The sequence below is a fragment of the Podarcis melisellensis genome, assembly GCF_964234715.1.
Source record: "Podarcis melisellensis genome assembly, chromosome: 1".
Classification (NCBI taxonomy): domain Eukaryota; kingdom Metazoa; phylum Chordata; class Lepidosauria; order Squamata; family Lacertidae; genus Podarcis; species Podarcis melisellensis.
Genome location: NC_138528.1, coordinates 70,703,786 through 70,727,421, shown reverse-complemented (window position 1 = coordinate 70,727,421; position 23,636 = coordinate 70,703,786). Strand labels below are relative to the sequence as shown.

The window sequence follows — 23,636 nt, the reverse complement described above, 5'->3', positions numbered from 1 at the left end:
TTGAAAGCTTCCTTTTTTCAACTGCAGGTGATTGTTTTCTTTGGGATAAAGCAGGGGTTTCCAGCCTACGGTCCATGGACCACAAGTGGTCTGCAAGCTGCATTCAAGTGGCTGTGGCATGTCCACGTTAAATAATCATATTTATTTTAATTGTGTTTTTATCGCTTCTTTCATTCTTTTATCTATTTTGTTACAATTTGAATTATTTGGAATACAAATCGTAATGCAATAGAATACAATAAATAAAATAATTCGTGAAAATACAATTACAAATCATACAGCATCTAGCACATCACATTTGCTGCAACAGACAGAAAATCATTAAGTGCTCTGCCAAGACAGTCAGCAAGTGCTGGTGGGAACCCTTAGGATAAACAAATAACATTTTGTTTAATAGCATGCTCCACCTAGTGGTCAACATGTTGCTAAGGTAACTTGCTTCACATGCTGCAAACACACTTTTTAAAATCCAAATTTTGCCTGCAGATTTTGCAGGGTTTTGAACCTGATAAAACAGAGGCAAAAGTAGCCTGAGTAAGTACACCATGAAAGGGCATCACTCTTTCAAATGGCTGTCAACTCTGAAAAAATTGTTAAAGGCTGTTGTGGCCTATGAGATTCTACACATACTTGTTTGCTTCAATTAAATAAAGGAATTCTAAAGTTGGATTTTGTGAAACCTTGACTTTAATAATAGCTGCATTCTCATGTAATACTTAATGAAACAATTTTTCTCAAACAGTCTTGCATCTGATCAGTCCCTTATTCGCCAAGTGCCCAGTCATTCCATATCTTTTCCTGAGAATTATCATACCTTGCCAAAGAATACCAGGCAGCCTTCAGGAAGTTCACCGCCCTCAAACCGCAATCTGCCAAGTGACTACAAGTATGCTCAAGACCGGGTTAGCCACTTGAAGATGTCCCATGATGAGAGACGAGCTAACAAAGATGGTACTGTGTGGCAGCTGTATGAGTGGCAACAGAGACAGCAGTTTAAACATGGCAGTCCCACAGCACCTATTTATATTGGTTCTCCAGACTTTACAGACCGTGGTAAGGGAAGAAGTTCATTAGATGTTCCACGTTCAGTTTCTGTTCCCCCATCTCCTTCTGATATACCACCACCTGGGCCCCCTAAAATTTTTCCACCTCGAAGACCACACACTCCTGCAGAGAGGGTTACTGTCAAACCATCTGATGAGAGACCAATGATAGATGTTCCTTTTGCTGGATCACCCATGAAGATTCGAAGTCAAACTATAAAAGTGAGTAAATTTTACTGATATATTTTTCAGACTTTACTAATGAGGTGTAATAGAATTACCTTGCAACGTTTCTAAGTACTAACCTTTAGATTATTTGATCAATGTTCACTGTCAATATTCTTACATTATCCACTGAAACTTGTATTTTCAAAGCCAAGATTTATGTCCTCAGTGCTTGGCCAGTTGCAGGTTGAGCAAAATTTGTTTCAAAAAGACACATGATGCCATGGCCAGGTGAAGTGAATTTATATTAAATAAATAAATAAATTTATATGGTTGGATTCAGGAGGCCAAGGCACTTAGTTTCCACTGAAATCAGTAGGAACTAAATTAATCATGGGTAACTTCATATTGGTTTCAGTGCAACCTAAGTGCAACTAAATTAGTCTGGTTCTAACCCTTTAAGTTTAAAAGGTTATATTTTTCTATGTAAAAAATCATGAGGAAAAATGTCTTTTGGAGGTAAAGCAGTATAAATATGACACTGTAGATCATATATTATTGTAGGCTTTATACTGAGAGACCCAGAGACTGGTAAGTCACCACGGGCACAAAGATTCATTCCCTGGCTCCAGGAGATAAAATCCTATATATCTCTTGGAAGTCTGTCCATTGTGCCCACTTAGGTGACCCTGTTTGTTCCTCTTTTTATGCCCTTTAATTAAACCCTACTTCATGCATTATTCACATGACAGCAGGGGAAGGCTTACATAACTATAGCATAGAAAGCTGCCTTATTTCGAGTCAGATTATTTGTTCATCTAGCTCAGTATTGGCTGCATCAAATGGCAATTTAAGTCAATCCACATCGATGCAAGGATGGGAGGTGTGAATTTGAAGGGTTTAAGAAAAGAAAATTCCATTTTAAATTACTCTTTAATACTGCCTTTCCATTTATACAGAACTCAGCACACGTAGATAGGCGTTCCATGCCTACAATGGGATATATGACCCATACTGTAAGTGCTCCAAGTTTGCATGGGAAATCGGTACGTATAAGCATTTCTAGTTTCCTTCCCCTTCTATGTACTGAATTTACTAGAACTTCTAAGGATGTCTGAGTCCAAAACACTCTTTATTGATTTTTCACGTCTTGTTAACGGAATCAAGTAACTTGAACTTCCTGGCTCTAAATGTGGCCTACGCTCAACTGCCATTGAAGTCATTATAAGCGGAACTGTTCGTGGAATTTGCTTTTGTGTTTTATGACATTAAAGTACAATATTCCAATCAAAGACAAAAATACAAACTGGTTGCTTAACTGTGTCAAATATACATTTTCTGGGCACCTTAGGTGAAGAATTATAGCTACAGTGACTCTCCCTGAAAACTGCTAATTTCCTCTTTACAATGTGTCCAAATACCTACAGCCTGAAGAGCTAACATTGCTTCTCATTCGATTAAGGAGACATCAGGCTAAGTTGGCTAGTATACGAAATTACACAATCGCCCAATTACTACAGCACTTGCCAACTAATTCCTCTTACCAGGTCAGCTGCTGATTGGCTCATTTGTGCTGTATATGATATTCTGTGACTCTGCAAGTGCTTCACTGGTACCATGCTCAAGTCTGTGCTTTCTTGCCCATTCTTCAGTATGTTCAAGTCCCCAGTTCATTCATAGTTTTACTTTGCTCTGGCATGTGCTGGAGATTGTAAGCATTTTTTTAACTATAGGATGCTGTTGCATATGAATAACTGCTATTATTTTGCTTTGATGTTCGTTTTTGTGATTGTTGCCTTAAAAATCCGTTCAAGAGGCAAGCTTACTAACTTGCAGATGTATTAATTTTGGCTGAAAAAAGTAAGCTTTTCCACTCATTCTTGATGGAAGTGGCTTAATTCACCACATGCTGCTTGTCCCCCCCCCCCTTCAAACTGAAATATATTAAGGAACTAGAGAGGGTATCTGTATTGGCTCAGTATTGTGTCAGCTATTTGTGTGTCCATTAGTTTATCATAATCTAGTTGTCTTTTTGCACCATATACCAGTAACAATAAAAGGCAGCAGTATAAGAATAACTCTACTTGAATGAATAATTATCAGATTTGATAGTTTTAAGCTAGGAGCTTTAGTTTGTAGTTTAGGATAAAATTATTTGTGTTACAAAGATGTGCCTCATGGAGCATGAAATATTAGTTGTCTCTGTATATTATTTGAAAACTAAAACTAAAAATATTTTGTCCATCAGTTACACTAATTAGATGAAAGTGATAGATACATTCATAATTTTTTTTAAAACAATTAATACTTATTTCAAGAAAAAAATTTACATGGTGAATTTAATGAAGATGTTTTCATATCTTCCTCATAAAAAGGTCTTGATAATTTAAAATAATTTTAAATGTACAAGTGATTTTGATAGCCCTGCATGTTAGCTAACTGTGTAGAAAGGAAAATAATCTGTGGTCTTGATGTTTGTAAGGTTGATGAAGATGATGTGCTGCCATTGATGCACTGTATTCATTTGTCATTCAACCATAAACATCAGTGTGTTAATGATAAGTCTTCCTAGATAGCTAGTTTATCATGTATATATGCTTTTGCAGAAGTTCCCAGAAGTACTTGCTAGTTAGTTATAGAGTCCAGTATTGCAATAGATTGTTCTATATTCTTTTTATGTACTTCCATTTGCAGGCTGATGATACCTACATCCAGCTGAAGAAAGATCTTGAATATTTGGATTTGAAGGTAAAACATGTTCGTATAAAATATTCTAGTATTTTACAGTTGATCTATCCTCTATATACAACCTTCATTAGTGTATTTATGTTAAAGTATCAGTTATCAATCCTTCGATATTCTGATTTCTTTTCTCTGTAACTGGAGTAAATTTTAAACGTAAAATACACTGGATATACAGTATAACATGACATCAAAACAGCCTCCTTATTTTGGAGAAAATCAGAGAGCCTCATGCACTACTTGAAGGCACATCCACTCATGCAAGGAAATGTATTTTTGCCAGTTCCCCTTCTACTGCCACCCCCCTGTCACAACATATTTGTGCCAGGGGCTCAATATTATCAGCTGCTAATAAACAGATGGTAGTGCTTGCTTCTTACTCTTTAATTCTATTTCTGCTAAGAACTGCCTGTTTTACTAATAATTATTTATTCACTTATTTGTTTACAATATTTGTAATACCTTATTTGCTATCAATTCCAAAGTCAGCTCCTAATAACGCAAAACACTAACAATGTAGTTCACATTAATAATAAAATAGAAATGCCAGCATTAAAATACTTCATTAAAAATGGCAGCAACAGTAAAACTATCAACAACAAAAAAGCAAAGCAAATAAAAATCACCAATTTGACAAATGTTTATCATGACATTCTGGTACCTTCAATAGTTTGGTTTAGGAGTAGGAATAAAAATTAAATATAACAATGTTAACTAGAGTTAAATGTGAATGCAGATATATGTTAATAATACTGTAATGTTTTACATGTATAATCAGAAATCAGAGTGCTTGTATTTAATGATGCTTACTCCCAGATATGCGTGCAATTTATGCACTCACCTTAATTCTATTAGGACAGAAAAATAGAAATAAGTTTCTAAACATACCTTAACCTAGGCTATGTTTTCTGTTAGGAAATGTTTCCAAAGCAAATCTTTGGGGAGATGTGATTTCCTGATACTAAAAATAAAGGCTGTGGTTTGTGAAACAACACAACTGTCATCTGAAGCTCTTTGTTTGCAATATGCTCCGTACAGACCTAATTAAAACCCACAGTTAATGGTGGCAGGGTAAAATTGTTTGCAAAGGGGAAGAATATAGAAAATAGAAAAGGCACATGCCTATAGCCTGTTATTAGTTCCCTAACCATAGTTCAAATGTAGCATTGTATCTGGGAACATAGTCATAATGATATTTGCCCCTGGTCAGAGCAGATGGAGGCCCCAAAGCAATACATTTTCTTAGAGTTTCTGGACTGCACATAAAAAACAAAGACATATTTGAAAGGTTTATTTTTTGAAAGTATTCCAAGATAGAAGGTTCCATTTTGAAGTTGTTGTTCGCTGCTTGAAGGTAAGTGGATGAGACATGGCTTTTTATTTTTTAAAAAATACAGTTCAACAATACGATATGAAAGAAACAAAAACATAACATATATGAATTAAGCAGAACAAAACAGATACAGCAGCAGTTAACTAAGTAGTGTTTAAAGGTAGTAGGAAAACATTTCCAAATTTATTCTCACCAAAAAATTGTGTAAGTGTAAACAAAACAGATTTAACTTGGTGCTCAAAAGACAGCAGAGTAGATGCTACACATATGTTTCTGGAGAAGAGTACAGTATTCTATAGAGGTAATCCTTGGTAGCTTCCTATTTAATCTGTAGACACGAGCCATTAACACCCAGAGAAACTTCACCAAACAATTAAATTCATACCTGAGAAGGCAGTCCTTTAGATCTTGGTCTTTGACCACATAGTGTTCTGTGGATCAACAGTATTTTGAATTGTGCCCCGAAACAAACTGAAACCAGTGAAGATATTTAAGTACTGAAATAATATGTTTGGTATAAGTCTCAGTTAATAAACTGATTCATTTTCCGGACCATTTAAAGTTCTGAAAATGATATTTATGGCCAGATAAACTTTTCACCAATTCCTGTTGGTGCGGCTGCATCACCTCCCACGAAAAGCTTATCTTGCCACAGTCATCTATGCCTTGTAAACCTCCAGGCTGGATCACTGCAGTGTGCTCTGTGTTAAGGATGTCTCCAAAAATCTTGAATACCTAAAAATCCTAACATATCCATACCATTGTGACTCTCAAGTAGAAAGCAGATAGGCTCAGGAAAACCATGTCTGCCTGATAACAGATTGTAATGATCTGATTTAGACAACCATTACTTTTCTAGTGCAACCTCATACATTACCACTCTGAAATAAGTTGTATTGAGTTCCATGGAACCTGCTCCCATGGAAGTAAGCATAGGATTGCAGTCTTAAATTCTAAAGAAAGTTAATGTTAAATATCTAACATTCACCTCTTTAAAATATTCTATATATTTTGTATGTATATATATATATTGGCTAGCATAGGCAGCATTTCATGTAACATGCAGTTATTCCGATGATGGAATATCAAGGTAACTGTTGAGTCTTGTAATGGTTCTTGTTTTCTGCGTTTATGAATTAGGTACAGTCAGTGCTTTTTTCTGGGGGTACACAGGGGTACACATACCCCTAAACACTTTGTGAATCTAAGTTTGGCCTCATTGAGGGTCAGTATTTCAATATGAAATATTGAAATGAGAGTACCCCTAAATATTTTTAAAGAAAAAAAGCACTGGGTATGGTATGTTTTGAAGAATGTTGCTTTAAAAGCAGCTGCAGCATGAGTGATCCTGTAAAAGTTAAGTTTATAGTTCCTTGGTAGCCACTAATTTTTGTTGGTGGAGTTTGAAATAATGCTTTGGATGATATGCTGCATAGAATAAATTCAGTTCCTACTTTGTAACCAACAGTTGACAATATTAAAGACACGAAGGTGTGGAAAATAAGGTGAAGGAATTAATGTATATGCAGCCAATCAAGATGTTAAAAGAACTGTCATAGAATGTTGGATGGGAAGTCAAATAGAATTACTGTATAAGAATAGAAAAAAGGTGTGACTGTAAAACTTGAAAACTTTTTAAAAAAATAAATAAATAAGAATAAATTCAGCTCCTAAATCAAGGCAAATTCAAGTTAGCCTGAGATACTCTCTTGAGCTATTAATCTGAGGCTTGCCTGCTGTATATTGTCATCACAGCAGTATCCAAGCACTCAGAATGTAGAAGAGGAAGGGAAAAGGAAGTAGAATATACAAGTAATTACCTACAAATAATCTAGAGAGGCTGCAATCACATTTTATCTGCAACAATATCCTTCAGGTTTGGATGGCATGCACCCCATGGCAGTCCTCTTGCTGCTGAAGGGATCCTGGGGTGATCTGGGCTTTGATATGGTGCCATATTCTCCAAGGCTAATAATTCTTCCTTCCAGGATCCTTTCAGTGATGAAGGGCCACCAAAAGGGTCATTTGAAGAGGAAGACTAGCCTTAGAAGCCCTGAGCGTCCAGTTCCCTTTCTCACCTTTGCATTCAGTCTGTAGGGATTGTGGCCATCTGCTGCCTTTCAGCCTGTCCTTCTTTCATCCTCTCCCTCTGCAAGTTTTGGATATTTGGAGGAAGGAAGAGGGAGTCCCCAATATTTGTATGCAATGGTAGTAGGAGGTATGTTTTGGTGCTAAAGATTCTGTGCTTCCATGCCTTCCCAATGTTTAGACACAAGGACATAAATAATGCACACAAATCATGTTCCACACAAATAATGCACACAAATCATGTTTTCTTTATTCATTCATCGGAGGAGGTTAGTAGATAAACCTAATGCCCTGAATTTCTTAACTGTTACGCTAGCAATCAGAACATACTGAAGGCTGTTTCATATTAGGCATATAAAGCTAGAATTTTTTCTATAAACAAACAGTGTAGGAGACTGATCAGTACATTTTTTTTATTTTGAGTCCCTAGTTTGTATTGTATTTGAAAGTTACAGAAAATCACCACTTATTACTTCCATTGCGAGCATCAGAACATAAGAGCTTGATGGATCTACAGTTGTCTAGCTTCTTGTTCTCACAGTGGCCAACCAGATTCAAGCAGGAGTTGAGCAAAAGAGCACACTCTCTGGTTTCTAGCGACTGGTATTCAGAATCATAGTACTTCCTTTGACCATGAAAGCAGAGAATAGCTTCCATCATGTCTAATAGACATTGATAGACTTATCTAAGAATTTTGTCTAAGCCTCTTCTAAAGCCAACCAAGTTGATGACTATCACTGCAAGCTCCAGAGTTAAGTACGTGCTACGTGAAGAAATCCTTTCTTTTATGTGTCCTGAATCTTCCAACATTCGGCTTCCTTGGATGTCCATGAGTTCCAAGGTTATGTGTGAGATAGAAACTTTTCTCTCTTCACTTTCTCCATGCCACTCATAATTTTATAAACTTCAACCGTGTCACTACTTATTCACCTTTTTCTAAAGTCCCATGTAGTGCAACCTTTTCTCTTGGGGGAGCTGCTCCATCTCCTTGATCTTTTTGGTTGCCCTTTTCTGAACCTTTTCCAACACTACAATATCATTTTTGAGGTGAGGAGACAAGAACTGTACACAGTATTCCAAAGGCAGTCACACCATAGATTTGTATTATGATATCAGTTTTATTTTCAATTCATTTCCTAATGATCCCTACCTTGGAATTTGCCTTTTTCACAGCTGCCACACACTGGATAGACATCTTCATTGAGCTATCGACTATGACCCCAAGGTCTTGTTCCTGGTCATTCACTACCAGTTCAGACCACATAAGTGTAGATGTGAAATAAATATTTTTTGCTGCAAAGAATCTTTGGAGCATTTACATTGATTTGCATTTTCCATTTTGACACCCATTCATTCAGTTTGGAGATGTCCTTTTGGAGCTCTTCACAATCTGTTTTTGTTTCAATAACCCTGACTTACTTAGTATCATCAGCAAACTTGGGGAAAGTGCACATGAGAAGCAAAATATGCTTTTACGTCTCCCTCCCCCACCTGTCCCTCCCGCCACTCCAGTTTCTGAGAAATGTGTGTTAGTCAACTAACTGTATGGAGTGTTGAACTGCAGCAAGGAGAAGTCATGCTACTAAAAATAATAGTGTACATATATTTTTATTTTCCTGTTTTGTTGTTTATTGGCTTCTAGTGTCAACTTTCCTTCTATAACAAGATATGTATTAAAATTTTGTTTGAAACAGATAAAAAATAATGGACCTCTGATCAACATGGTTTACAAAGTTCTAAAGAGCTCAGCACAAGGGTTACTATCCAGTATAAATGTAAGAGTGCCTGTAACGGAAATGTAACCATTCCATTGCTTTCTTCAATGGCAGTCAATGTTTAAATGGCTAAGCATCCACAGGTGTCTCATGATACATACGACACCACAGCTTTCTGCAAGATGTGTGTTTTTGGAGGCTTTGTGCAATATTATGGCTGGCACAGTACTGCTTGATTTCATTTTCTCATGTGTTGGAAACTAGTGGTGGTGATTCCATTTTTATAATTATGAAAATACAGAAGCATGCCAATTTTGTTTTGATTTTGCTGCTTTGACAATGAGTTGATTTTACATGTACTGTTATATGATATAATTGCATATTTTTTCCTTGGCTCACTGTGCACTGTATACCTTTTAGATTTCAGATCAGTTCCCTTGCTTGCATATTTGTTGTTATACTGATTACTTACATTCTGTTATACCAATATATAGTATGTGTTGCTTATCTTACAAAGTTTTAAATCCACACAATATTCTAGGTGGCAGTTTAAAAGGAAACGGTGCTTTACTGCAAAAAAACAAAACAAACCTAAATCTAAATATTGCCAAAAGGCAATAAGCCCTCCTGTATTTGATTATTTGGTTTCCATTTTATCAGTTTACAATGATGGGAACTTGAAGATGGAGCTGTGACAAATAGTCATGAATGGTAAATAGAACTAATAATAGTGCTAATATTAATTCCAGCTTTTTTATAGCGCCTTCTGAATGTTCAAAGGCTTCACATACATTTTTCTCAGTAAACTTTGTAACAATCTTATACAGAAAGTCAGAATTATCACACCACCTTGCAACACATAGCTGCAGCTGAAACAGTACCTTTTCTAAGGCTACCTAGTGTAATAATGCACAAGGTGAGTTTTGAACAAGACATTTTCTGGCTGACTACTTGTTCTTGTTTTAATAACTACTGTCTTCTGCCTCAAGAGTTAAATATCATTTTCATATCCTTTGGGTAAATTATGATGGCTTGGCCCCTGAGGTGATTTCATGTGGTGAAAAGAAAAATATATTTCAGTTGTAAAAAAAAACCCCAGTAACATTCATTATTACATTTCTTGTTTGGGTTTTGTATGTAGCATTCGTGTACATGAGTGCATGTGCTGAGTAACTGGGGAACACTTCTAGTAGCACCAGATTTGTTACAGGTGACGCGTGAGGAACCTCAGACCTGGGATTGAATGCTTCCCTCCAGGCCCTCATATCTGACCCTTGGAAGTCTCCTCCAGCCACACCCCTCACTGGCCCTGCTTCACGCCCCAAGTGTTTTGTGTGGCTGGAATGTGTTCTTGAACTCTGATAATGCCTCTTGCTTGCCTGGATGGGTGATAAAGAGATTGCCGGGAGGAGGGGGCGGGGCATGGGGCTAGCTTAGTGTACCTATATAAAATTAACATTCATTGTTCCATTCGCTTTTGCCTCTAGCCCTGCTCATCCCTGCATGTCTCCCTTGAAATGTTGGCCAGAAGGGAATGCATCCCTTAGACTAGGGCTATAGGGCTATAACCATGTTATAGGCCAAACATATACAGTGGTACCTCGGTTTAAGAACAGCCCTGTTTATGAACTATTCAATTTACGAACTCCGCAAAACTGGAAGTAGTGTCCCGGTTTGTGAACTTTACCTCAGTCTAAGAACGGAAGCCGAACGGTGGAAGGGCACCAGCGGCAAGAAACCTCATTAGGGAAAGCGCGTCTTGGTTTAAGAACTGTTTCGGTTTAAGAACTGACTTCCGTAACGGATTAAGTTTGTAAACCAAGGTACCATTGTATTCTATTCACTTGAGAATTTTGTCTGATCTATTAGGATGGTTGCACATTCCACTCCTGTCTCTACTACCCCCCCCCCACTTTTCTGTGGGTCTGCTCACAATGCTGGGTCCATCCATCCATTCATCGCGTCCATCCATTGCTCTTTTTATCCTGTATAGTGCAGGAACTTAACACCTTATAGGGTCAGTATTTCTCTTCCAGCTACCAGCAGCATATTGCAGGTGAACATTTTTTGCATAAGGAAGTTTATCATTTGGAACCCAACCAAATTTGAAAGAATTGTTGTGCATGTGGATCCTCCCTGAAACACTTTGGATCAGGGTCAATATATCAGGCTGCTATACCAGCAAAGAACTGGTGACATTTATGGGTATTAAAACAATTTAAAACAATGTGTTTTTGAAAAAACCCCCAAGAAACCTAACCTTTGAAATAGAACCACGGATGTTTAATTTTCAGCATTAAGAAATCAAAGAATTAGTGCTGGGAGGATGTAATCCAGCAAAATCTGCTGTGCTGTGTTAATATAAAATGGATTTGTTTAGAAATTTTGTATAAGAATCATAGAATGCGTGAAGATATAAATAATGCTGACTTTGCCCCATTTGTTAAGAATTCACATTGCTGCTATAAAACTTTAAAGGTAAATTAAACAACCATATTTTAAAAGATCCCATATAAGATATTTGTAATACTACTAGTGTAGTAGGGATATATCTGTGGTGAAGAATCTGCTCTTTCCTAAGCCCTACCAGGCTTGTGCTGGCTGCCCACGGGAGATGGTAGTGGGTGGCTTCTTTCTTTTCCCCTCCCTTCATTTTGCTATTAAAAAACAAACAAAACAAAAATTTCTATTGGTTTCAATGGGCAGGAAAATAACTGTGGTAGCTTCAGGGCTGGTGTAGTTTTTCTGTCTTATTGGGAGAATGGGAAATCTGTAGATCCTATGTGTCCAAGGCCTCTTGGATCTGTCTCAATAAGCCCTTTTCTTCTCCTACTATTGTCAAAGTAATGGCGACAGACCTTGCTGCTGCTGCTGCTGCTGCTGCACTAAGGAGACCTCTGGTTGCAGTCCTCCTCCTCCATCTGCAGACTACCCTCTAGGTCCACAGCATCCAGAGGCCCTTCTGCTGCCTCCCAAGGAGCTTAGATTCCTCCTTAAATTATCTTAAAATATAGAGGGAATTAGTAATTTTTTCTCCAGACCTTTTTTGTTTATGACCAACTTTTAATTTTACTTTCAAATCTTTATTTTTTATTTTTTTTAGGTAACAGGGCGTGATACAATAAAAGAACGAAATGCGAAACCCATCAGGATTGGAGAAAGTGATATTGATGTAAGAATAAAGCATAATTTTACTAAGGATGCAGTTGTCCTGATGAATCCAGTTCTGTTTTATTATTCTAATCTTTTTTTATATACATTCTTGTTTGTAGGTGAAACTAAGTGTTCTGTGTGAACAAGACAGGATTCTACAAGACCTAGAAGACAAAATAAGAGCCCTGAAGGAAAATAAAGTAAATAGTATTGCAATCCCTCCATTGCCTTGTTTCTCTAACAGGTTTTGCAGTAAAATATGGCAATCACTGTAGTTACTGCAATTGCTTATTTTGGATAGTATGCTCAACTGCTGTGTTCATTGATGGGAATAGGGTTGAGATGAAAATAGGATGCATTATTAAAATACAGTAATTTGGCAAATAGATGTCACACCATGTTTTGCTTGCAAGCCCAGCTGCTGGGTATGGAATTGGAATTAGAATGATCAAGGCAGAGGTCAACAATGGTTGATAACTGCTGTCCGTAATCAACTTTTTGGAGATGAGGTCTGAAATTTCCCATGTTGTAATATTGCATTGAGTAGCTAAATTCTGTTTTCTGATACTTATCTAACCAAATGAGGACGATAGTAGATGCTGGTAGCATCATTAATAACATAGAATAAAAGTGAACAAGAACTAAGGCTGATTTGAGGTTAATAATATGGTAAAAAGAAAATAGCAGCACAATCCTATGCATATCTCCCTCAGGTAATATGCATATATATTTCCAGGGCTAAAGGTCAGTTAGATATGTGTATAAATTTGTTTTAAATTTGCTGATGTGTTGCTTTTCAATATCTTTTAAATCTTCTACAGGATCAGTTGGAATCTGTCCTGGAAGTGCTGCATCGGCAGATGGAACAATACAAAGACCAACCACAGCACACAGAAAAGATTTCATACCAGCAGAAACTTTTGCAGGAGGATCTCGTACATATTCGGGCAGAAATATCCAAAGTATCTACAGTAAGTAATTCCTAGAGATACAAAAGTTAACTTATAGACAAATATTTTAGTGTTCAGTCATTTTAATTCTATTTTCATGGCAGACCCACTGAAATGGGTTCGTTTTTTAAAAATTGCTATAGTACTTCCAGAGTTGAGCTCTTCAGGGATCCTCAAGGTTTTGGAGCCAGTGAATCCAAAGCCATAGTAAATTTTCTTTAGGCCCAGTCTTTTCTTATATGCTTAGAATAATGCCTCATCAGTTTCAGTGGGTGTAATTTCCAAGTAAGAATGCATAGTTTTGTAAACTAAAGTATATTTGTTTTTGGTATAAACAGCATAAAGTAGTTGCTTTAATGCTTAGATCAATCTGCAGCATTTTATATCTTTTATTGTTTGTTTGTTTGTTTGTTTATGTATTTCACAAGATGTAAATACAGTGGTACCTTGGGTTAAGAACTTAATTCATTCTGGAGGTCCGTTCTTAACCTGAAACTGTTCTTAACCTGAAGCACCACTTTAGCTAATGCGGCCTCCAGCTGCTGCCGCACCACCGGAGCACGATTTCTGTTCTCATCCTGAAGCAAAGTTCTTAACCCGAGGTACTATTTCTGCGTTAGCGGAGTCTGTAACTTGAGGCCTCTGTAACCCGAGGTACCACTGTACTGCTTAATTGTACTAAAACCTCAAAACGGTTTACAAAAAGAATGAAACAATAAATTATCAGTGAAAAGCAGTTTAAAACAACTATTTAAAACATTGAAAAAATAATTATAATCAACAATAAGCTAAAAACCAGATTAAAACTCATGTCAGCATTCTAGTTTTCTGAATAGGTTTTCCTAAACAAATATGTTTTTAGCAGGTACCGAAAACAGTACCATGAAAGTGTGTGACTGATGTCAATAGGCAGGGAGTTCCAAAGTTTGGGTGCTGCCACACAAATATCTTTCAAGGCATTGGGGAGCATCATCTCACACAGTGAAGCATTAATGATGCTCTAGACCCAACCAGTCAGACCCCCCTCTGCTAGATTTAATAAGCCAGGAGGGATAGGGGTCCAGAGGGCAGCTGAAACTGAACTCACAACACATCATTGATTCTGGCACTGGTTACGTCAACCAGCGTGGCAACAATTGCAGAGTCATTATCACTCTGAACTCTAGAGACTTTATCTTTAGAGGGTGTAGCCAGTTGATCCCAGTGCGTCCTCAAATGTTCCAGATGTCCCTCCCCACAATGTGAGTCAGTAACCTCTGAACTGTCCAAAAGAACTCCATCAGCCGCCTTCTAGAGGATGCAATGCAAACTGCAAAATGAGCCTTCTTCACAGCTGATACTGCTGCATGGTAAACACAATTATGTGCTCTGAACAGTGTCCCATCAGCTTTAAAGTGAGGCTTGCATTAGTTGTGCTCTAGTCTTTGTCTGGCTTGTTTCATATCCCGGAGCTCCCCAGAATACCAAGATGTTACTCTGGCTCCATAGTGCTGGAGAGGACATGTGGGAGCATAGCGAGATCAGGGCTTTGACAGGCTCGTTAGCTTTATCCACTGGGAAATATCATCATCATCCTGTTTTTTTCTCTGAGAGGGACTCAAGGTGACTTACAGAGAAAACTGAAACAGCTAAAAACATAGGTGGGGGGGGGTATATTCAGTCTCCCAGAGCATTCAGGAACACCTCAGGTTCCATCTTTCTCTAAGGGTGCGGAATCCATATGGACCCACCACACACACAGGATGGTGGGGATGAAAGGATAAAGCTGAATATTTTGTCTTTGCCAACAGGAAATGGAAAATGCCTGGAACGAATATCTGAAACTGGAAAAAGATGTACACCAGCTGAAGCAAGCCTTACAGGAACAAATGAACAGATCGTTTTTTTCTCAGGTGAGGCTTATTCAGCTTCATGATTCAAGCAGCTTTTGCACAATGTGCCCAAGCCCTTTGGCAGCGTAGCCAGATCTTGTCCCACTATGTGAGTGAATCTTGAGGTAAATGCAGGGGCCAGGATTCCACTTGCACAATGGGGCTTTCACACCTCTCCTCCCTATGCCCCACATATCCCCTGGAATTGTTTTGAGGTTGAGAGAATTCCCAGAACAGCATGCAGGGGCAGAAGAGGGGGAATCATTCTATTTGGCAAGCCAAAATGTTTGCTGTGACAGAACAATCGTTAAAGAAATTGGAGTTCTTGTTGAAAATACACTGAAAAGGATATACCAAGAGCTCTGGCCACAAGTTTCAATATAAGGAATAATTCCTACTCGAGAGTTGAAAAGAAAAACGTGTATATTCTGCTAAGAGTAACAGTTTTAAACTAATAGTAAATTTAAACACAACATGTAAATACGACAGTTTTAAGGTAATAGTAAATTTAGATGCAACGTTTAAGTGCAGAAATAATGTAGTCTCAAATATGCAGTGATATGGTATAAAGGTACATAAAATACCAGTACACAACAATTGTTTTATACAAGTCTCAATGGCAGTCAAAAAGAGTCCATATTATATCAAATCAGAATAAAGAATAAAGAATCAAATAGGGCCAAAAGCGCATGTTGAAAAAGAAACATAAAAGAATTAAATGATATAGACTTCCAACAGATTTATAGTCCTCAAAAAACCGAGCTGAAGAAGGCGTTTACTCCGAAACAGGGCCCTGTCCTGGTCACCACTACTGAGTCGTACATCTGATTCACACTCCGGATACTTCTTTTTGGCCCTATTTGATTGGCAGTGAATAAGTGGCGGAAATGGGCAAATAGGCAAATAACAATTTTCACACAAGGCCTGAGGTCTTGGAGTGCTGCTGCCAGTCAGCATAAATGGTACCACTGGTCTAATTTAGTATGAGGTAGCATCATGTGTTTCTGCGTTCATTTAGACTTACTACATAGAGTTTCAATATTCTCATTATTTATTTTCAAATTCATACTTGATTGCTTTTAGTAATTAGACACAAACACATGTATGTTTGGAATGTAGACCAATTATGCCAAGCAGGCTATTGCTCCTTTTTGGTCGCGGGGACCTTCATTCAAGGAATTAGGATTTCTTAAATTGCATCTCATATAATCTTTTTTTAAAAGATTATGCACATTCCCCATTTGCTGACATGAATTGATCAAAATTGACCTTTGTAATTTCATCTCTCAAGCAAACTCTTAAAATGTATTAGAAAGAAAAAGTCTGTATTACTTAAAAGGAAGTTATAATTAATTTTGAGATAAAAGTAAGATTTCGATGAGAACTTGGGAGTGCTCCTTGACATTTTGCATTGTTATATTAATAAGCTCTTGGAAAAACTGCAGGGTGGGGGGGGAGGTTTGATATTTGAATGGAAAAAAGGATGTTCAGAGGTTGCACCCAAGTTAAACAGTATATTAGTGTTCATCTCAAGGATAAAATGGCATGGCTTTACAGGTTATTAAGCAGATTATTTCTGCTTATTTAATGTATTAACTTTTTAATTTTGCTGCTTCTGAAAAGTGTCATACAAATAAATAAAAATATTAACCAATAAAACATTCCAGAAATTCAGATTTAAATCAAACTTACAAATCCATATCAAACTGGAATAGAAATCCAAACGACTGTCTGGAGAGATTTTTAAAAATTTCATTTCTACACCTGCACATATAAAGAGAAGAGGGTTTACTCACTAACAACAGCAAAAAAAAAAGGAATAAAGCCTCTCTTATCTTGAATTTTGAGTTTCATTCATTTTAGTGGTTTGAACCCCAAACAGAATGTACACATCAGGGTTTTATCACACCCTTACCTACTGTCCTCCCATTGCCCTGTGAAAGATTATGGTTGCAGTCCACAGACCCTCTGGAACAGTGTACGGTGAGGTACAGGTGGCTATTGCTTGAGGGGCAGGGTTGGTGAAAACTAATGCTCCCCGCATACATAGGCAGAAGTTACATCCATTTACACATGGATCACTGCATTCCCAGTGGATGTCTGTTTTCCAGAAACTCACACTTTGTCTCTTTCAGCCACACATACATCATAGCACTTACAATCTACCTAACTGCCCAGCACTGAGAAAAAGTGTTTTACTTGCCATCTGTCTTTAATACCTTCATTGTAGCACACTACCATACTGGATAATGACATTATCCAGAATACTGTACAACTAGCAGAGGGCATAAATGAGCAAAATGTATTAAGTTAAGGCAGAGCTTCTTACCTGATTTTTAAAATGGTTTCTCATAGATAAATTCCATGTGTCAATCATCTTGTAGGTTGGGTTATCTATTACTATTCTTTATTTGTGCATGATAGGATAAGCCCAGTGTTAAAGATGCTAACCACAATGCTGTTTTCCCCACACACATATGAGGAGAACAGACTTGACAAATCAGGACCAGCATTGTGTGCGTTGGTTTGTAGCAGGGTAGCAACACCAGTGGTTGCTGCTGCCCTTGAGTTAGACTTTACTGTCAGGACCATTGTCCCTTCATGCAAAAATGATGTAAGAGATCTCTCATTTTCAACTATGCTGTTTTGTAGCCAAAGCGACCATATACAACATTTTATTTAAAGCAAAATAAATGGAAAAATATGTTTTGGGCTTATGTAACTATTGTTCATATTTTTGCCATTCCTTCACCATCTTCCTGGTCTTCATTGCTTATTAGGAGAAAGCCCAAATGCAAAAAGATTTATGGAGAATAGAAGATGTTACGGCTGGCCTAAGTGCAAACAAATCCAACTATAAAGTCATCATAGAGTCTATAAAGAATCCAGGTAAGTAAAATGCACACATTTTAATGCATACATTAAAAGCTATATCTCCTTATCCAGATCTAAGCTTGAATTAAATTTGGCAGCCACATTTTTTTCATTGAGGAGTTGCCTCTGCTATTTTAGGACAATGATATCTGCATCACAGAGGAATCTCCTTGGTTCACTTCTAATCCTGCATAATGATGGGAGATTGTCCAACATTATACATTCAAATTGGCTGCTTATCATTCTTAACTTTTCTAACAAAAGCGTATCCCATCTTGCACTGCTGGCAACTTTTCTCTCACCTTCTCATTAACGTTACCATTCAGGGCCTGCTGAAATCTGTCAGGTTCATACATAGAAAAGTATGTCTTTTTGTATTTCCAAAAGTAGTTCAATAAACATTAAGGTGCTGTGTCTAAATATTATATTTAGGTTCATATTGTGCATGTGGATTCCTCAGTGTTTCTGACCTACATCTGTGTGCATTATGTCTTCCTCTTTGCAGAGAGAAAAACAGTGCCTTCGTTTTCAAAACCTCTAGTGCCTTCATTATCATCTACTCTCATGTCAGGGGACAGCAAACTTTCTACTCAGCAAAGTTCACCATCTAGTCCTGTCAAGCCCTCTTTAGAAGTCAGACTTCTTCCACAGCCTTATACGCAACCCAGAATGTTCTCGCCATCCCAGCAAATGAAAAAAGTTGAGCCTCCAGTTCAGTCACCTGTAAAATTAATGCCAAATGTTGTAAGTGTCATAACTACGGTATCATGTAATCGGTGGGCTAAAAGCAGTTCTTTTTTCTGGGAGAACGCAGGAGTATGCATACCCCTAAACATTTTGTGAATCTTTGTACTTTTGTCCATTTACTGTATTTATTTTCCCCGATTTGAACTATAAAATGGTAATTCCCTTGAGTAAAAATGAGAGTACCTCTAAACATTTCTTTTAGGGGGGGGGAGCACTGGCTAATAGTATCTGGGAATGGGTTTTCTTAGTGTATACAACACTAATCTCTGAATTGAGATGTAATGCTGTGACTTGTTGGCGCTGCTTAAGAAAGACAGAAACAAGACTGAAGAAATACCCAAAACACATTCTTGAAGCTGTGTTCAGGCCATTTAGTTTGAATTCATGCACATTATTTTCTTGGATTTAAACAAAAGAAATGTCAGTTTTACCATTTTGTGCCTGTTGAAATGGCTGAACACCGCAGGCTAAAGGACATGTTTGCTTCTTAATATTGTGTCAGGAAGACGAAGCGCCACCAAGACCTCCTCTTCCACAGTTGTACAGCCCTGATGACCACCCACCAGCCGTCCCACCTCTTCCCAGGGAAGCCACTGTCATCAGGCACACCTCAGTGCGGGGCCTGAAACGCCAGTCAGATGAAAGGAAACGAGACCGTGAACTAGGGCAGTATGTCAACGGAGATTACAGGGTAAGCACGCAGGCCCTGGTTTTCCAAATGTAGTTGTACTGCTTTAAAAAGTATGTTTCCTCAAATATAAACATAATATGATGACTTCTGGGAGACAGTATATGACTCCAACAAAATTATGAAAATGTGTCCTATATTTTTGCAATCTGATTTAATCAAGTGTTCATCTGTACAGGTAGAACTCCGCTCATATGTGAGTGAACCTGAACTGGAAACAATAGGCAGTGATCTGAGCCAACCTTCTGCTGGTTTTCTAGGTACTGACAGTAGATACCAAACATTACCTAGCAGAGGTAAGTTAAGAGATTCACCACATATAAATATAGATTCAAAGCTGTTTATTTCCATTTGATACATGGGTGTGTTAGAACTCTACATGATTCTTGAAGGGACAGGGATAGAAGGATCCTATCCAGTCCTATACTAAGTGCTTAAGCTTTCATTGTATCCCTTTCTCTGGCAGACTAACCCACCTAATTGAGACTGTGTTATCCCAGAAGCAGAGCTTTTAGTGACTCACACCAGAGATGAATGAACAATTCAGTTAAAAGAATCTACATAGCTTGAGTCTGAAGCCACATCTATCCATCAGCAATAATGTTATCACTAATATTTACTTGTAGATTCTCTGGGAGCTAAATGCTCTAAATAGATCTTTTTAAAAAGAAAATCAGGTGTTTCATATTTGAGCTCTATAAAAACTGTTGTATGGATACTATCTAGACGCAGTGATTTGTTAGTTTTTAATTTGTCAGTACACTGCTGTGTCATCCATACACTGATAAATCATTCAACTTAGCTGGCCCTTTGCTTAGCTGGCCCTTTGTATGGGACAGATAGCATTGCATTTCAGAGAAAGTTGCCTTGCCTTTCAGCCTCCTACCTAGCAACCTAAATTTAGCTTCCAGGACCTCATAGCTGCATTTCTTGTTCCATTTCAAACACCTCTTTCTTGAAATCTGCTGTTAGTTTTGAGCATATAGCCTGTTCACAAATCAGGACAGCCAGATCTTTTTACATGTAGTTAATAGGACATACCTGGATAGAAAGAAAAATATATATTAAAAAATAGATTTAGAAAGCACTGAGTACATTTCTTCCTAAATGCAATTTTGCTTTAAAAGCACCTTTTTCCTTTGTAAAGGATTATCTGGCTCAACTTCCAGACTGCATCAGTCATCAACAGCTTCATCATATGCAACATTTCGAAGAGATGGTTCCAAGGTAATTCTGCACATATCTTTATGGATACCAAATCTAATCAACAGAGTTGCTTTTTGCTTTAATATATAACAAGTTCAGTCACAATATAAGATAGGTGGGGTTATATAATTCTGTTCAGCTTAGGGTTTATAGTTATTGCAACTCCAGCTGTCAGAATTGTTAATTACCTATGCCTCTTGTGTAAAATTAGGTGCTTGCAGCATAGGGACGTATTTACTTGGATTGGTCACTGTCTTTAGCCTTTTATAGTGACAGATTCTAAACAGAATTGTTCTAGAGTATGTGCATTACAGTTTGGAAATAAAAAGGGAAATCCAGTACAGTGTATGGTCTAGCAGGCGCATCTACTATTATAATAAAGGGGAGGCAATTTTTGCTGATGCTTCCATCCTCTCCCCTTTTAAAAAAAATAGCAGACACCTCTGATGGATCAGAAGCCATTCTGTATGTAGAACAGAAGCTTTGGATTTCATCCCTAGGATACAGCTTTAAAAGTATTAAATATCACACGCTGTTGTTAACAGGATAGACCGAAGAGTGCCTTGGAACGTTTATACTCCGGAGATCACCAAAGAGGCAAGATGAGTGCCGAGGAACAACTAGAAAGAATGAAACGACATCAAAAGGCATTAGTTCGTGAACGCAAGAGAACTCTTGGTCAAGGAGAAAGACAGTCTGTCTCGTCACGATCATTCGTCCGGCCTGTTTCTGCAGACGTAGGCTCAGTATGTTAGACATGCCTTAAGAGGACTAGACTAAAAATATGATCTGTAGCTTCTCTAGTAAGCACTTTTATTTGAAAGTGCATTACACTTGTATTATTTAATTATCAGTTTCTGAAGTGCAAATAACAGAATATGGCTTTTAACTCTAAATAGTCACAGCTTAATGTAGCAGGTGCAGAAGTAACTTGGCATAAGAAAAGTCTAGCAATGAAAGAATTTTGTGGAAATGGATTCATATATGGATATTGGGTTGGTCTTGGCTTATCCCCCCCCCCTCTATTGCAGGGGTAGGGAATCTGTGGATCTCTAGATATTGTTGAACTCCCTGCCAGCATGGTCAGTGGTTAGGAATTATGGTATTCCAGCAACATTTGGAGTGCTACAGCTTTCCCACCTCATCCTATTGGCTTAAGCTATGCTATGAAAACAATAAGTTTGCATTTTTTTCTGATTGAACCATAAAAGAATGAGCTCTGTAGATGTAGGTAGTACATTAAAGAAACTATATTGCAAGTTTAGTAGACCATAGTAGCTATGGTTCTGGCAAATAAAGATTTTTTTAAAGAAAGCATAGGATTTGACAAATTTTATATATTAACTATAAAGTGTAGAAGCTAATTTAACAGATGTTTATACAGCTGCTAATGTCCATTTATAAATTATTATTCAGATTCCTAGAATAGTTTAGCAAGTATCTGCATTCAGTTAGCAAAAATTAAGTTATTTCAATGGTTAAATGTTGGATTAAATATAAACATAGGGTGATTCATTTTGGGTGGTTAACCACAGCATTTCTTACTGGTTCAGTCATTTCTATTTTACATAACCAATCTTAAGTAATTTTACAAAGAAGTATATCCCATTATAATTAGTAAGATTTACTTCCAATGAATGGGCATGATCTAAGAGTGATGTGCACAGAACAGAATTTCATGCAGAGCAAAGTTCCATTTGCCATTTCTACAACAGCAGTTATCATTGCCAAAGAGTGAGGCTCTTAAAAAATGAATAGTGTGTCTCTTTAGTTATGGTAGCTATCTGGGACAGAAACAGCGAGCAAAGCCTTTTTTACGGCATGTGCTGGTTTTGCTTATGTGTGCACTGCATTTTGGGATTGCAACCATCCTGCTTAGGATCCGGGTGCCAGGCTGCTGCCTTAAACATGTTTACATGGAAATAATCTCCACTAAACTAAATGGGATTTACTTTCAGTATTTGGCCTCAGTCCAATGCACAGTTAAAAGTACAGAGCGCCTGTTGAAATTTTGTGTTTTTAGTATTCGTTGTGCATTTTCTAAGCATTGCTCAGAATACTTCTTTCTCTGGAATGTGTCCGTTGTGAATGTTGATGTAAAAAAAAAAAGCAGAAAAGAACCATTTTTAAATGAAAGTAATACACCACCCAGTGTAGATTTTAAATATAAATTTATAGTTGTGGGACATACAAAACCTTGCTGAAGTGTCACTTCTGAAAATAATGTTAGGTTGTGGCCAATGTGTTGAGGATTATGATAAATTTCAGATGGGTAACTATACTAGTCTGTTACAGCAAAACAGATTTATTGTAGCTCGATCTGTGGCCCAGATGCATGAAGTGGTAATCTAAGAACCAAATTATTTTATCTGTTAAATATGTAAATGCACTTAATATGTCTGATTTGAGTTTTTTGAACTGCAGCTGCTTGGGTGGGAGCGATCAAGACCATGGCACAGCGGAGTGGATAGGTCTAACCCCAAACGATGATTTGTCCCAGTAGAGCAGCTGCATAGACAGTAATGGCAACTTCCCTCCTGGGACACAGCAGTTTTGGAAAGTGTGCCAGAGTCCCAGCATGCCAAAGTCCTCATTCTAATGACACACACATACTGCAACTGCTATTTAATAACAAAAGTCAGAGAAGTTAAGTGCATTCATAAATTTAGAATACTGGCACGTCAAGCCAAATTCTGGCAAGTTACTGACTGCATCTTATAGTTAGCAAGGATAGATAAACCCAGTTTCAGAAAGTCCAGGTTCAGTTAGCATGCTAAGCCTAACCTTGGCTTAGCTCAGTGCCTGGGAGAAAAATGGTCAGGGAGTAGCAAAGCAACTGCAAGTTCCTGTCTGGGAACCCATGTGCTCAAGCAGTCCGATACTTTGGCCTACCATGATGTGCAAATCAGACCATTATGTAGTTTGGCTCTTAGAAGTTAGGTATAACTATAACAGTGCTTTTGGGGGGGGGATGTGCTCAAAGGTACACAGTACTGATACCTCCCCCCCCCCCAATGTTAAAAGTGTGGCACTCACTGTAATAACTTCATGGTGAGTACTG

The 23,636-nt window shown here is 37.7% G+C and overlaps 1 protein-coding gene across 12 annotated transcripts in view; it reads left to right on the top strand.

Moving 5' to 3' along the window:
• The window catches only part of PLEKHA7 (pleckstrin homology domain containing A7), a 152,860-nt gene that overhangs the window by 112,997 nt on the left and 16,227 nt on the right, over positions 1-23,636 (top strand). For 9 of the 12 annotated variants that reach the window (XM_081925825.1, XM_081925823.1, XM_081925821.1 and 6 more), the window contains 14 exons: positions 743-1,265; positions 2,168-2,254; positions 2,636-2,755; positions 3,903-3,956; positions 12,190-12,258; positions 12,359-12,439; positions 13,061-13,210; positions 14,980-15,081; positions 17,841-17,949; positions 18,440-18,678; positions 19,184-19,372; positions 19,548-19,665; positions 20,517-20,596; positions 21,121-21,321. In XM_081925825.1, the coding sequence (XP_081781951.1) occupies positions 743-1,265; positions 2,168-2,254; positions 2,636-2,755; positions 3,903-3,956; positions 12,190-12,258; positions 12,359-12,439; positions 13,061-13,210; positions 14,980-15,081; positions 17,841-17,949; positions 18,440-18,678; positions 19,184-19,372; positions 19,548-19,665; positions 20,517-20,596; positions 21,121-21,321 (2,122 nt within the window). Of the gene's footprint in view, positions 1-742; positions 1,266-2,167; positions 2,255-2,635; positions 2,756-3,902; positions 3,957-12,189; positions 12,259-12,358; positions 12,440-13,060; positions 13,211-14,979; positions 15,082-17,840; positions 17,950-18,439; positions 18,679-19,183; positions 19,373-19,547; positions 19,666-20,516; positions 20,597-21,120; positions 21,379-23,636 lie in introns of all 12 variants that reach the window. The other 3 variants (XM_081925822.1, XM_081925819.1, XM_081925826.1) reach the window with 3 other exon arrangements.